Genomic DNA, 14,529 nt, shown 5'->3' on the forward strand with positions numbered 1-14,529 from the left:
GACGCCCATCAATCACGAGAATCAGATAAATTGGAAAAACAAAGAAGAAAGAATAAGAAAGTTAAGCAGAGATGGCGTTCTTCTCTAGTGTCAATCTTACAGAAAGAAAAAGAAAATGGGTTTCCTGAACTTATCCGATTACTTTTTGCAGGCCAAAGATTTGCATAGTCGTTTGTTTATCGATGATACTTTTTATCTTTTATAAGGTTGAGAAAGCAGCGCCGTAACTGATCTAGCAAAACTTGAAACAGGGGCATAGAACACTCGTTCCACCCTAATTTTTTCTTTTTCGAATCCTGTTCATGAGCTCACGAAGGAACTTTGGGTTTTGACTTCTCAAAGCAGAGTGTCTGAGCCACTTGTAGATGAATTATAAGACTGAAAGGCAAAGAGTCTCTTACCTGTGCAGTACAATAGTCTTCGATTTGGTACTGTTTGTTTCGCTTTGCCTCCACATATTAGATTACTACAAAAATGTAGTTTATGTCATGGTTCCGAGCTTTCAGAACACATCTCTTTTCGGATGTAATCTCAGATTTCATTCCAACTGCAACACAGAGAACTTGTGGTTGATCAGTCCAGCATCCCCCCTTCTCTTAAACAGGCTCCTCAACAAGCTGAGCTTACTTTCAGTCTGTTCCCTGTTCCCATCATCTTTTTCTCCTACTGGTTCCCAGAACCTTGGAAGCTTGATGGAAACGATGATAGTCTGCCGAGACTGACAGTTATGATCGATGATCGAGCATATTAGCTCGCTCGAGAGGAGGAAAAGAGATTGATTCTATCAGTCGCAAGGTTGTGGGGAGATGAAAAGTGAAGGTGTTGGCAAAAGTCCGCAGGCGTTCTTGTCGGAACCATGTTTCCAAAAGCGGGGATGCTCATTCTCTCGGCCCCGTCGCAAGGGACACGCCCGCCCCTCCGATGTGATGAAAAGCTTCTCCCAACAGATTTCATCTCCGAACGCCTTTCCGTTCCGCAATCTTCTGCGCAGGAGAAACTGGAATGCGCTCGTTATCCGCGTTATCTCCACTAATAAGAGAGAAAAGAACGGAATCAAACGTAAAAGAGCAGTCAGAGAGCCTGTTTCTTTTTCTTCTTTTCTCGACGAGTGTGAGAGAGAAAAGAGACGCCTAGCCAAGAGATTAAGATAAAATGATTGGGTTTCCGTGCTCGTCCAACTTGTTTTTGTCTGTTCATCATCTACATTTGACGTAGGAACGACGTCGGGTTACGGACTTCTAATCTGCCAACGAAAGCTTTGATGATATTCCAAGAAAGCAAAGAAAAAAAAAAAGTTGTGGGTCTTTGTTCATATTTCAAATCAGAGGCATATCGATGTCCTGTTCGTGTCTTTTGTGGATTTTATCGTAAGCAACAAAGACGACAACGCATTGTTTTGGTTTTTCTAGGAAAGAACTCGCCGCGCTTGTCGTTTTAGTTGTTTCCAAGATCTTCGGTGGACGTCCGAAGAACCTCTCAATGTGCAGCCACATGGATTTTGACTGCTATATCACTTTCTGTACCTGGTTCTCGCCCTCTTTAGTTTCATAGATTCACAAAAAATCTAGTAGAGATTTTGTTTTGCACAACAGTTGGATCTAATTTAAAAAGGTATTTACACGAAAAACTTATATTGATCAAAATTAAAAAGAACTTTCATTTATCCAGTTTTTTTAAATACAGAAGCATAAAATCAAGAACAGAGTACAGAACCAGTTACACCGTTAAGCCAAACTCATCTGGAAAGAATAAAGAACAACCAAGTTCTTCATTAGATGACCGAGAAAGGATGGCCAGCAGAAACTGGGCAAATCTGGTCTGGTTGGTGTCCCTTCAACGCCGTCCTCCATCAACCACTTCTCTCGTTTTATTCTAGTAATTCATCGTCTGTGTCTTCCTTTTCCAAGCAATCAACGACGAAAGCAAAGAACTGAATTAATTAAAGCCGTAAACAATAAGCGACGGATGATTCGATATCTTTACGCTTTCCTTTTGCTCAATTAATTGGTCTCTTCGTCACCCACTTTTCTTTTTAAACTCGATCAATTTGAACATCCCAGTGCGATTAGAAAATGGGCAAAATTGCTACGTGGAAACATCAGCGTCGAAGCTGACATGAAAGTCCATTTAAAGATAAAGATATGTCGGTGCTTCAACCTTCCACTAATGCTGGTTTTTCACCTAATCTCCGTTTCAATAACTGTTATTATCAAACGTATCGGCCGATACGGTCGCATCGGATCATGTGGGAAAAATCCGAGACGTCCCATTCATGTCACTCGCAAAGCAAAGCATCAGTGGCCATAACGTAGGGTTTCGGCAGACCCACGTGGGGAAAATGGGCCCCAGTTTTCGCAAGCTGTGTCCCAGGCTGACAGCCGCGCGTGCGCATCCCTGACAACGACTCGGGATGTGCGCCCACACGGTATTCACTGCCACGACATCCCCACGTGTGACACCCCATTCTCCCCTCGTGCGTCCCCCGAAAGCGACTCGTATCCCCATTTCCGCCCCTCCTGACACATTTGCTTACGAGTTACGACTCAGAGTTACGACAAGCGGGGCCCCCAATTATTTTGAATGACAATAATAGCCTTCTCATCTTTTATCCCCGCGAAGACTTGGTTATGGGCTCGAGGATCGGCGATCCTTTATTTCTTTCTCAGGTTCGAGTTTGGTTAGACTCGAGGGAACTGATGACGGATGATGATTACAGTAATTTACTCGTCATCGCTGCTTATATTATTCTGAGATTGCTGCTAAAACAACAATACTCAGAAGGAGTTATTACTATCTTTCTTCGTCTTCTTCCGCTACTACTACTGCTGGCTGGTGTAGACTGTACTTTCAGAGGGTTTTCCGGCGCCGGATGTTGATGGGGTATCGCTTCTGAGTCCGGGTTGTCGGGAAAAATACCAACTTATCATCCTCCGCAGCTTCCCAGCTGACAACGAAAGCAAAAAACAGGTTGAGCGACAGGATTTTTTTTCTTCGACAGTAATTAATTAAGAGAGATTTTGATAGTCACCTGAAGCCAGTGACGAGGTGGTGGAGGAAGACGGAGATTTCAACGCGTGCAAGCTCGTAACCTGGACAAAGGCGAGGTCCGCCGCCGAATGGGGTGTAGATATTGCCGGCGCTTGATGTTGGCGAATTGTTCTGAAATAATTTAATACATCAATCAGACCAAGTAATTAGGAGTTGACATGACTAACGTGTCAACTGAATGAAGGACCTGCCATCTCCATGGGTTAAAGCTTCGGGCGTCCTTGTAGAGGTTGTGATCCAGATGCACGGCCCGGAACGAGGCAAAAACTTTCCAGCCCTTCGGAATCGTGTACCCTGAAACAGTTCATGCATCGACCGAGTTCAGGGAGAGTGGGAAAGCATCACACTGCACAAGGAGTTAAGGACCTGGCGATACGAACTGTAAGTACCTTTTAACCGTACATCGCTCACAGCGCGTCTGAAGACGCCGCTGATGATGTTGGCAACTCGTAGCGTTTCATTAATGACCTGAAATTTGATCAAAAGAAGAAACTACTGTTACGTGACAAGAGAATCTCTTAAAGCAAACCTCACTCAGTATCTTCAGAGCCGAGGACTTACGCATTGCGTGAAAGGCATCGCTTTGTAGTCGCTCCAGTCCAGGGATTCCCCCTGCCGCTTCTTCGCCCGGATTCCTTCCTGTTCTTCCTGCAACAACGTACGAATTCGAAGTGTATTTCCCGATAATGGGTTGTTTGACCAAATAAAGAAATCGTTCACGGGAAATCACGTCTTCTATCGACTATCATGCAATCACGAACAAGGACACTGCAGTAATTTAAAAAATACAGGGGTACAATAATCCCACGGGCCCCTGGTTTGCTCCCAAAAAACACAAATGCTCTGCTCGTCGTCCATGAACTCTGATGTGTAAGGAATCCCGAACAGACATCTAATCATAATAAAAAAAGGAAAAAGAAAACCCAGGAAGTAAAAGCACAAAAGACGACCTGCTTCCTGTCACTACAGTCTACTGGTCGTCTATGACTCGACAGTTCAGAATCGATTTGAAAAACGGACACAAGTGCAAGGCGTTATGATGAATTGAATTTCCCAGCATTAGGTTAGGATTCAGAAATAGACCTTCAGCAGAGACAAGGCGGCAGGAGTTTCAGAGAGGAACTTGACTGCTAGGGTCATGATGGTTGACGTCGTCTCGTAGCCAGCAACGAGCAGAGCAAGCAAGAAATCCACCGTCTCCTCCTCCGAGAAACCTTCTTCGCTGTCGATTAGTGCAGCCAACATATCTTTCTTCTTATTATTCTCCTCCTTCCTTCTTTCTCTCACCATCGATCTCAGCGTCTCCGCGACTTTGGTCCGTGCCTGAAACGGAAATTGAAAGCAAAAAGGTCGGAAGGTGGGAGGTTAGTTTCTGTACTTGGGCTCCAGTGAAAGATCTTTTTTTTTTTTTTGCTTCGAAGTGGAAATGGAAAGCGATGAATACGGATAAATCTTTCAGGGAAAAAGAGAGACACATAAAGCAGGTAGTACCTTGAGAGCTCTACCGTAGGTGGTGAAGAAGAGGGGCAACGGGAGGGAGAAGAATCCCTCAATGAGGAGAAGGTACTCCTTGCGGAGGCGCTCCGTCCACAGCCCTGGGTCGAAGCTCATCAGCTGCTTCATTGTCAGCTCAAACGTTATCTGCAAACGTTTGCATTGTTAAATTAAACTAATTATTGATAAGGGCAAAGAACAGAAAAAAGAAAAATCACACATCAATACTTCTTTCAGAAGAAGGTAAGCAAAGCTGCTTTTTTCTTAGAAAATACGGAGAGAGGTAGCCAGCACTCCGATGACATTAACATCCTTCAGAGAAGCATCTCACGCGTAATCAAAAGGTGAAATTTTCTGTAGAGAATAATCCCAAACAAACTAAAGAGAAGTTCCATGGGGGGTGGAGGTGGGGATTATTCGCCTGGTACTCGCGTTTATAAAACATGACTGTAGCGAATAAAATAATTTACTCAACCAAAATGTAAATTATCAGAGCTCGCCACACGCCACTAGTTTCAACTTTTGAACGAGTCCAAACAAAACCTTACCTTCTTCGTCTCGTCTTGGAGCAGAATCCTCCGACCGTCCCAGCCATCCATATTGTACCGCACCAGGCGATCGATGTCGACGAGGAGATGATCCCTGATGATGGTGGAATTAGCGAAGCTCATGGTGAGGGAATGCATTTTCTTGTGCAAATTCCCCTTCATGAGGAGCAGAGAGTGCCGGCCGAGAAGATTAGAAATGGAGCTGGGGTAGCTGCTCTCGAACAGCTTCCCCTCGTTCTGGAGCACGAAGCGGTTGGCCTCCGGGTCGGTCAGAAACACGGTCGGCTCGCCGAAGACATGCGTGGTGAAGAGACGGCCGTACCTCCGAATCCGCGCGTCGATGAAGGGCTCCGGATTCTCGGTCTTGTAGGCGGCGATGAGCTGCAACGTCTCCCCGACGAGGGGCAGGCCGAGGCTTCCGGGCGGAATGTCGGAGCGCCGTCGCCGGAGCGAGAGGCGAAACAAGATGCAGATACCGATGGAGACGAAGAAGGCGAGAAGAGAGAAGAAAGCCATGGATTGATTCACCGGGGCTTCGGACGTTGCCGAGAGAGAAGGAAAGATTTTACAGTTCTTTATTTATGGTACAGGATGCAGACAGTACAGAGGAGCGACACTGAGACGGAGTAATGAGGGCGCACGCGTGGGGAAGCGTCAGGAATCCCCCGGAGAAGAAAAGACGCCTCTCCGAGATTCTCACAATCTCACCCTTCTCCCAATGGAATGGAGTCATGGATGATGTGGCTCTTCAAACTTCCCTCCTGATTTACACCACATGCCATTGGCAATACGTGTCGTTTCGGCTGAACTTACCGTGAGAAGCTCGTCAGGATAATAATTTTCGTTTTCGGGAAATAGGAAAGTTTTGTTAATGAGGTGTGGAGGTCAATGATTAGTAATTAGCCATTAGGAGGAGGTTCCGCTAGCAAATGATGAGCATTGTTGCGTTGCCGACTCTCTGAATGGCCACCGGCGACGGCCCACCGCCGTTAGCCGCCCTACAGAGATGGATGTCGGCTGCTACTCATACTAGATTTTATTTTATTTATTTATTAATTTAGGTACCAGTGATGGAGTCGGAGAATGTGCCGGCACCGAAGCTTCAAAATAAACTTTATATTTAAAATATTAAATAAATATAATAATATTTATGTTTAAGTGTGATAACCCAACTCGCGGCCTACAAATTCTGAGTCAAAATGAGTCAGCGTTTAACTCGGAACCCACCTATAGTTAAATCAGTTAATCCCAGTGATACGACGATTAGGACAAGTAATTAAGCTGCTTAATCTAATACTAGCCAAATAAATTAAAAAAGGCATCTCCAGCAAATCTGCGTCGAGGTATACCTCACCCAATGGCAGCGTTTGTGAGTTGTTTAAGAGCTTATGCTGCTTAATGGTGATTAATTAATAGTTTAATGGGATAAGGAGACTGGGGAGATGGGCACTTGTCGACCAATGGAGAGGCTTGACAGATACAATCATTCAGGCTTCCCAATCAATGTCTATCTCAATTAATTTATTTGTTCATTATTACTTAAATTTAATTATTATTAACATTTAAATAATCTAAATTTTATTATTTTTTTATAAATAATAGTTTAATATTATTATTAATTATTAAAATTTTAATTATAATAGTCATTTAATGAAAGGACTTACTAAATGGCTAATATTAGACCATAACCCAAGATTAATTGTATTTCTTTAAAGTTAGTTACCCAAGGATTAAGAAAATTATGTTTTTCTTAATTACAGTTTGACGGAGGGACGAGACTAACGAAAAACGAAAGAAGTGGTGAAAAGCAGAGGCTGGAGGAGGAGATCTGGCGTCAACAATGGAAGAGGATGCTTCGGTCTAGGTCGCCGGTGGCCAAGCGACATTGGGAGGGCGGCTCTGATGCAGATTCAACGACGAAGATAGAACCTGAGGGAAGAAAATCACCGAAAGAAGGGGTCCATGACAAGAAAAGATGAAATTTAGTGCGTAGTGGTGGTAGAGGCTCAGGGACAACCAGGTAGGCCATTCAGGTCTTCAGCCAGAGATCTCCTTCCTCTCCCTCTCTTCTTTGTCTGATCTTTGGAACAAAGAGATCAGAAACGAGGTATCATTCCATTTCCTTTCACACTGAAATTTCTCCATAAAAAGTGAAGTCAACACAATTTTACTGACTGACTGGCTTTTCCTCATTATTTTTGTTTCTCACCCAAGAAAGTGAATTTTGCAAATTTCCGAGTACTACTCTCAATTCCTCTAGAACTGTATCCATCCCGTCTTCTGCCCTAAGAAGTCACGCATCTAGGTATATATCTCTGCAGATTCTTTTCTGGAATGCAAAAGCAGAAGGAACCAAACAATCTAAATGAAATATACAATTCAATAGTGATGCAAAAAGATGCACCTGTTATGTACAAGGGGAACAACTGCATGTGATTTTGAATTTAGCATAACCATAGCAGAGGAAAAGAAATTGGGAAAGAATAGTCATCTACGAGAACTATATGGATTATAAACAGAACTAGAAACCATTAGAGGCAACTTATCTATGTACATAAAGAGTCTTTTCAAGTTCTCTTTGGCAATTGCATTCATGTCCAAGATTTCGTGGTTGTAAGTATAGACCCAAAGATCAGCTGAATTGACATTCTTGAGACTATCACGACAGAAGGGGCATGATTGAGACCGTGCACACCTGAAAGAAGCCATTCAATGTATCATTAGCTCCACTCAAATCACTAGAGCATAAAAAATTACACAATTACGAGAAGGGCACTTGAAGTGAAGGTGAGTATACCAATCCCTATAGCACTTCAAACACAATGCATGGCAACAATTAGGCAGCACAACTTTGCTATTCATTTCCAGACATATCCCACACTCTTCCTCTCTCTCTATATCAAGTTCAGAGAGTTTGCCCTTCTCTTCTTCTTTCTTCCTCAAGTATTTCTGAAAACACATCTCTTTCTGTTTTCGATCTTCCACATTTGTGATCCCTTTTTGTAGTTGTATTAATGAGGGAAATATTGTACCTAAAGATGGAGTTAACAACCATCCAAGAAATTAGATTACAGATAAATCTAGTTAATAACACAATACAAAAATCTTTTTAGTGTCAACTTACCATAGAAGTCTTTTACAGTAGCCTTTCTCTCATAGACAGACATGGTGGTCTTCCCATCCACATAAGCCTGCCAGATATGCCCAATTTAGCAGATGAAGTTAACTTGTCTAACAGAGCAAAGATGGTGATGTACCTTGTAAATAAGAATTTGAAGCAATCCAAGTTGACCAGCAACATGACAATCAGCCCATTGCACAAGAAAAGGAAACAAACGAGCAGCTGGACTATAAGATAGTCTCATCTGTAAGCAGGCCCCATCATATTCCCTCTGATAATCAGCAGCCCTGAATTTTCAGATCAAAACCATGAAACAAAGATTAGCATCCTTGAACAGGAGCTCATAACAAAACATAAATTGCATCACAAGAGATATAACATTGCAAGAACTAGCAAACCCTACAAGGAGAACACTCTGCCAATACAAATCCCAGAAAAGTTTAAAAGACTGGTTAAACTAGACGAAAGAAAAAAAAAAAAAATGAATAACAGGAGTTATCTCTAAACTCATAGAGTATAACAGCGATAGTAAGAACTTATCACATTCAATTAAATTTATTCACTGAGAAATAACCACAGTTTCAACCAAATGAATGACAAACGAAAATCCTGAAGCTGTTAGAAAAAGTAAAGGAAGGAGGAGAAGAGGCCAATAGTCATGCTATAAATGGACAGATATTGAGATAGAAGTTCGCAAAAACAGGAAGCGGGATACAGAAATATAACAGGGATTTATATAACAAAACAGGAAGAATACATTCCCTGTAATTACAGGTCTCTGATTATTCCATAATTTCCATTTTAGAAAATTCCTGCAGTAGTACTGAAAAATAACTAAAATATCTACCAAATTCAATGTAGCGAGCAGAATTAATCCACAAATGACACTACGAACAAAGTATTATCACAAACAGGGACAAACTTAAACAAGTAACGAACAGGCTGAAATTAGAGAACAGAGTACTCAAGAAGAAGGAATTACAAAGTATTTGCGTGCTGAATGTCCGCTTCTAGTGCTTTAAGAGAATCCTTAAATGACTTTCGCATGGCCGTCTGTTTCTATCCACCAATATCCAACCAAAAACACAACGACGCATAAATAACAACGCAGAGCTCTTCTCACGCGCCCTACAAATTCTCGTCCCTGCTTTTGCCCACACAAACTTAACAAAGAAGCTTTATAGAAACCCCTGCGCTCCGTCTCTCTCTGTATCAAGCTCTTCATCCAGAGCACCTACCATAAGTGAGAAGTGCCCGGCGGTCGCAATCCTAATATACTTTAATGAATACGACGAATCGTCGAAAATTCGAGAGAGAAAAGTAGAAATTGAGAACGGTAGAGAAGGTTCCGAGAACCCTAAATTCCGCGGGGAATAAATCGAAGAATGGTTGTTGGGTAATGAGTTAGCAGCGATGCCGACGACAGCAGCTTCTTATTGTTGCTTCCGAAGCTTAATCTCGATACAATTGTCCACTGCTCCACTTACATTCGTCGCTGCTTATTTTACTAAAATACCCCTGGAACATAACGTCATTACCCATGGGTCCGACCCGATTAAAAGTACCGCATAGGTTAGGACTTCGGTTGCCCTCCCTCCAAGGGCAAATATGTAATTTTATCATAACGTTTTAAACGTCACGGAATTTCCGTGGCGAAACCTGATGCCTTCTTAGGGAAAAAACTCGGGATGGACGTTGGAACCCGACCGTGCCCCTCGCAGAGTTCTTTTTTGAAATTTTTTTTACCCATTCATAGTCTGCAGAATTCATGTTCGACAAAATGCCCCAGAGAAGTAAGAGTGGTGACTTCCGCATGGATCAGTCGAGCTCATACCGACCATGGTTTGCGAACAGTAGCAAGATTCACGAAAGCTCCAGAGTCCGAGCTGCTTCGCTACAGTGGCGTCCAAGAAACACACCAACCACTGCGTCTTCGTCACTGGCTCGAACGTCTTGCCGTTTACATAAGTTAAATTAGAGGCCTTCATTCAATAAATCTCGTAAAAGGGGTAAACCAAAGGGCCCCAAGAGTTCTCGTTTGGATCATCAGCCGCCGGCCGATCGTTATAGAAAATTAGAGAAAAAGGAAACGTATGGAAGGAGATAAGGCCTTCATTCAATAAATCTCGTAAAAGGGGTAAACCAAAGGGCCCCAAGAGTTCATCAGCCGCCGGCCGATCGTTATAGAAAATTAGAGAAAAAGGAAACGTATGGAAGGAGATAAGATCAGATTATTGTGTCTGGATTCAGAATCTATCTTTGATTTTTTATTGCTAACCTGCTATAACGAGTGTTAACCTTTTTGTTCTTGATTAAAACCTCACCTAAACTCAAGGTGGGAGTTTGGATAAGGCCATGGATTTGGACTTTGGTTCGCCTCTTATGTTCTTGCTTCCACGACAACACCTTTCTGTCCTTCGTTATTAATTCTGGGTTTCCCAATCGGTGTCTGGGTGATTGCCAAGTCAGTGTCACTGCAACTTTCTTGGTTTATTTTAGTTTCATTAACAGCGACTTTGATATGGTGGCATCATTTCAAGGTTTTATCATTCTCTAATGGATGCCACCACGTTTAGTTCTTGTTTATTTTTCCTTCTGTGCTCACCGTAGCGTGTTGTCACTCCTCTGAGGCTTGCTACTTTTGGCTTCGCTTCCGAATTCCCTATAGTTGTGGTTGAGAAAACAAAACTGTGAGTTGCAAATGACAATAAGACAGGATCTATGTCTCAAAAGATCTCAATCCCAATCATTGTTTCCACTGGAGATGGATAAGAGGAATTGAAATCTTATTTCCCTCAGAGTTTAGCCAATCATGAACAGAGGTGTTTTAGCCTTCTTCATCAGTGAGACAGCAGAGGGACTCCATATAACACAACAATCCAGTGTAATAGTTTTTCATGTCCATCTCCGATCATAACCGGACGGCTGAGATAGTCATTGATTGACGGCTGAGATGGTATTTTGCATCAATTTACTTTTCATATATATATATATATATATATATAGGATTGATCCAATACAAAAAATCATTTGGTGTCTATCTCAGCCGTCCGATTATGCATCAACTGTGTATATGTATGTATATATATATAGCTTTCAGACTTTGAACAGCAAATAGTATACAGTGAAACAGCTACAGTAATAGCATTTATCAATAGAGAAATAATGGTTGACTGGAGTTGATGCAGAACATACTGGTAGCAAATAAAGTAGTCTCAATCCTCCGGTCTATCTTTCCAAGTAGATCAATCAAAATTATGCCCTTCTTAATGATGTTGATGAAGTGTTTTATTAGGGCCTTAAATACTCTGATCGAGTAGAAGAAAAGCTTCTGCTCCGTCACAAAACACCCAAAGATTCCCTCATGGATACATAACCACATACCCAGGAGTCCATTTCTCTTTTGAAGATGGTTTGTCTCAGAGCGAGTGGGAGAAACAAGCTTGCCACCACAGATCCTGGAGGTAATAGAATTGTACATGGGGCTAGTATCATATGGGCTATAGAATGGACAATAAGGGCAGATATCAGGGCCTCCTTCCTGCACTATTAGTATAAAAATTATATATACATAGTATCTGTCAGCCAGAGGTTAGTGTCTTATTCTTCAGGAAGTCGTCCTCCAAAGCGCCTCTGCCTACGCTGATACGTACGTATGGCCTCAACAAAATCCTCCTCCCCATAGTCAGGCCAGTATGTCTCTGAGAAGAAAAGTTCGGTGTAGGCTGATTGCCACAACAAGAAGTTGCTAACCCTCTGCTCGCCACTGGTACGGATAAGTAAATCCGGATGAGAATAGGCTGTGCAATTTGTTGCCAGCTCTTGTTCTATAGTAGAATCACTTATGTCGGATGGTTCAAGTTCACCATCTTTTACTTTTTGAGCGATCTTTTGGCATGCTTGGACTATGTCATTCTTTCCACTATAGCTAACGGCGACAAGCACATCTAGCCGCTTGTTGTTCTGCGTCCTTTCTTCTGCTTCTTTTGTTATTCTCTGAAGAGATTTAGGCAGCTTAGAAGTATCACCAATAACACATAGCCTTAAATCTTCCCTGTTAAAAAGTCAAGAAAAGATCAGGTTGATAACAAAGTTAGCCATTTATCGTGAATTTGCCACATGCAAGCGATTCAGTACTGTTGAAACTTCCTATAAGCAATTTGGTACTGCAAAGTACTAGAAGCCTCAAAATGATGGAAAAATTAGAATGCAAGAATTTAAACTTGATCATGCACTGAGACACTAAAGGCTTCAAAAGCACTAAAAGGCCTCTTTTTAAGTGCAATAAGTAGCTTGGTGGAAGATGTGAACAACAAATTGACATCTTGGGTGCCTTTTAGCACGACTGTTTCTGCCTCTTCTCTCAAGTTTGCGTCAAATCGGGGAAATACTATAATTTAATTCTACGAAAAAGAACATTGGTCCTTTCTATTCATCACCAAGGAGATTCTCATTAGCTTCAGTCGATTTTTATCATGGGTCAGACAAATTTAAAGGGAAGAACAGCAGTGGACATTCTGTATTATCGAGACCTTACTTCTTAGTTCTTGAGACATTTCATCTTCAGCCCCCATATCTATAATATGCTAATAGGTTTTTTTTTTCAGACTGTTTGCACTTGAATCTGTGTAACTTCTGTTTGTTAAGTCACCAAATTATATTTCCTCTAATGCTTCAGAACCAAATGCTCTGAACGAATAGTTTCTGCAAAAAGAATTATCAGAATAGGTCCTCTTAGGTTGTCTAAAGTCAGAACCATTTCAACTAAGTTGGTTGTGATGAAACTCATCAATCAATTGAAGCAATCAATTTGACAGGCCTTGTTGGTTGATAGTCATATTCAATTTAATTGGATGACAGAGAGAGAACAAGGGGGTCCATAAACAAACTAATTGTCTGGACGACAAATCGTATCCACATACTATACAGTATTCACTAAATATAGAAAATCCTCCCTCAAATTCAAAAAGTTTCGTGATAATATTGTATACTCAATCTAAAGTTCAGCAAAACCAATCGCAATAAGACAGAAAGAAGAACAAGAAGAAGATGATACCTGACAAAATTCTCAATCTCCATTTTGATAACTCTTTCCAACAAAGCCATCAGAAAGTCGACTTCTCCCTGCAATTCCATACTCAAAGTAGTTATGTCTACAGATACAAATAACAAATTCAAGAACAATCAAACACCACGAGTAACAGTACATACCCTGCTCCGGTACCAGTTTTCGGAGGAGAAGGCGAAGACCGTAAGAACCTTGATTCCCCATTTGCAGCAACACTTCACCATCTCCTTCAAAGATTTAACACCTGCCTCGTGTCCGGCGCCCGTGGGCAAACCCCTCGCTCGCGCCCACCTCGAATTCCCATCCATGATCACAGCTACATGCTTCGGCATCAAATCCTGCCTGAGACCCGCCGGCAACTGATACTCAACACTCTCCGACACCTCATCTCTGTCCTCCTCTCTCGCCTCCTCCCTCTCCGCCACAGCAGGCACCGCATCGGAGGCATAAAGTCGAGATTTCGGGCGGGAGAGAGAAGCACCAAAGGGGCATTTGGGGGAACCAGGAGGAAGCGCCTGGGCGCGGAAAAGCGAGGGAAGCAATATGGGTTTACGGTGCTGGTCAATGTGAATACAAGGCGTAGCAAATTGGAGAGACATTCCCCCTTTTTGCTTGTTCACTCTTGGGCTTTTAGGCTTTTTAGCTCAGACATACTTTTGGGAAGTACAACATATATAAAGACGCACAATGACGTCGTTTGCTACTCTCTCCCCGTCTCCTGACCTGATCCCCCCTCTCCTCCATTCTCCGTTTCGTAATTTTTTCTGCAAAATTCGATTTTCAAACGAGTGGCGCTGGAAATTGATTCCCGTGAACATCAACGATGTGAGAGCCAGCAGCCATGACGTTCTTACCGAAGAAAAGAAAGAGACTTGGTTCAGGGCCTGAGGCCTGAGTTATTTTGGGCTGGTTCTTAAATTGTCTTTTTTCTGCACTAAGATTAAATATAGGCCTCAGCTGCCTGGGTGGCCCACCTCGGAGAGATTTCTGCATTTAGACCTCGACAAGTGTGGCAAATGCACCACTTGAAGAGTTGTACCAAAGCACGGCAATTCTTGATTCTTATTGAGTTTCTCATTCCAGAAAGTCCTGGATATGCTTTCGTCACAATCACTGTTTTTTTTTTTTTTTTTTTGTGGAAACCGTTGAAACAATTGGTAGGAATAGGATCGATCTAACAATACTTGGCAATTGGTCATTGATTTGAATCCTCAAATTAACTGATTGGATATTTATGTTTTAAGCCAAAA

General features: G+C 42.2%; 3 protein-coding genes across 3 annotated transcripts; all 3 read right to left on the reverse strand.

Annotated features, from left to right (window-relative positions):
• Window positions 1-2,603: 2,603 nt before the first annotated feature.
• LOC137937284 (3beta,22alpha-dihydroxysteroid 3-dehydrogenase-like) lies at window positions 2,604-5,617 on the reverse strand. The gene is made up of 8 exons (XM_068782368.1): window positions 5,091-5,617; window positions 4,540-4,689; window positions 4,132-4,371; window positions 3,610-3,696; window positions 3,438-3,516; window positions 3,236-3,342; window positions 3,029-3,159; window positions 2,604-2,944 (listed from the first exon to the last, which is right to left on the reverse strand). The coding sequence occupies exons 1-8, from the start codon at window positions 5,604-5,606 to the stop codon at window positions 2,848-2,850; spliced, it is 1,407 nt and encodes a 468-aa protein (XP_068638469.1). The 5' UTR covers window positions 5,607-5,617; the 3' UTR covers window positions 2,604-2,847.
• Window positions 5,618-7,485: 1,868 nt separating this feature from the next.
• Window positions 7,486-9,593, reverse strand: LOC137937304 (E3 ubiquitin-protein ligase AIRP2-like). The gene is made up of 5 exons (XM_068782380.1): window positions 9,194-9,593; window positions 8,348-8,498; window positions 8,215-8,281; window positions 7,888-8,122; window positions 7,486-7,785 (listed from the first exon to the last, which is right to left on the reverse strand). The coding sequence occupies exons 1-5, from the start codon at window positions 9,256-9,258 to the stop codon at window positions 7,578-7,580; spliced, it is 726 nt and encodes a 241-aa protein (XP_068638481.1). The 5' UTR covers window positions 9,259-9,593; the 3' UTR covers window positions 7,486-7,577.
• Window positions 9,594-11,331: 1,738 nt separating this feature from the next.
• Window positions 11,332-14,148, reverse strand: LOC137942545 (dehydrodolichyl diphosphate synthase 2-like). The gene is made up of 3 exons (XM_068788241.1): window positions 13,423-14,148; window positions 13,268-13,335; window positions 11,332-12,265 (listed from the first exon to the last, which is right to left on the reverse strand). The coding sequence occupies exons 1-3, from the start codon at window positions 13,876-13,878 to the stop codon at window positions 11,812-11,814; spliced, it is 978 nt and encodes a 325-aa protein (XP_068644342.1). The 5' UTR covers window positions 13,879-14,148; the 3' UTR covers window positions 11,332-11,811.
• Window positions 14,149-14,529: the final 381 nt, after the last annotated feature.

Source organism: Aristolochia californica, unplaced genomic scaffold, assembly GCF_029961685.1.
Source record: "Aristolochia californica isolate CCGP_79_NKW_82.1479 unplaced genomic scaffold, dmAriCali1.0.hap1 SCAF_10, whole genome shotgun sequence".
Taxonomy (NCBI): domain Eukaryota; kingdom Viridiplantae; phylum Streptophyta; class Magnoliopsida; order Piperales; family Aristolochiaceae; genus Aristolochia; species Aristolochia californica.

Excerpts from the sequence above, each read along its gene's own strand:
- LOC137937304 (XM_068782380.1), bottom strand. The coding sequence starts at position 9,258 with ATGCGAAAGTCATTTAAGGATTCTCTTAAAGCACTAGAAGCGGACATT. Across the intron at positions 8,123-8,214 it reads TACTGTAAAAGACTTCTATG|GTACAATATTTCCCTCATTA; the intron begins GTAAGTTGACAC and ends CTCCATCTTTAG. Across the intron at positions 7,786-7,887 it reads TTGAAGTGCTATAGGGATTG|GTGTGCACGGTCTCAATCAT; the intron begins GTATACTCACCT and ends GGCTTCTTTCAG.
- LOC137942545 (XM_068788241.1), bottom strand. The coding sequence starts at position 13,878 with ATGTCTCTCCAATTTGCTACGCCTTGTATTCACATTGACCAGCACCGT. Across the intron at positions 13,336-13,422 it reads AAAACTGGTACCGGAGCAGG|GGAGAAGTCGACTTTCTGAT; the intron begins GTATGTACTGTT and ends ATGGAATTGCAG. Across the intron at positions 12,266-13,267 it reads GAGATTGAGAATTTTGTCAG|GGAAGATTTAAGGCTATGTG; the intron begins GTATCATCTTCT and ends ACTTTTTAACAG.
- LOC137937284 (XM_068782368.1), bottom strand. The coding sequence starts at position 5,606 with ATGGCTTTCTTCTCTCTTCTCGCCTTCTTCGTCTCCATCGGTATCTGC. Across the intron at positions 3,697-4,131 it reads CCGCCTTGTCTCTGCTGAAG|GAAGAACAGGAAGGAATCCG; the intron begins GTCTATTTCTGA and ends ACGTTGTTGCAG. Across the intron at positions 3,160-3,235 it reads TTAACCCATGGAGATGGCAG|AACAATTCGCCAACATCAAG; the intron begins GTCCTTCATTCA and ends AAATTATTTCAG.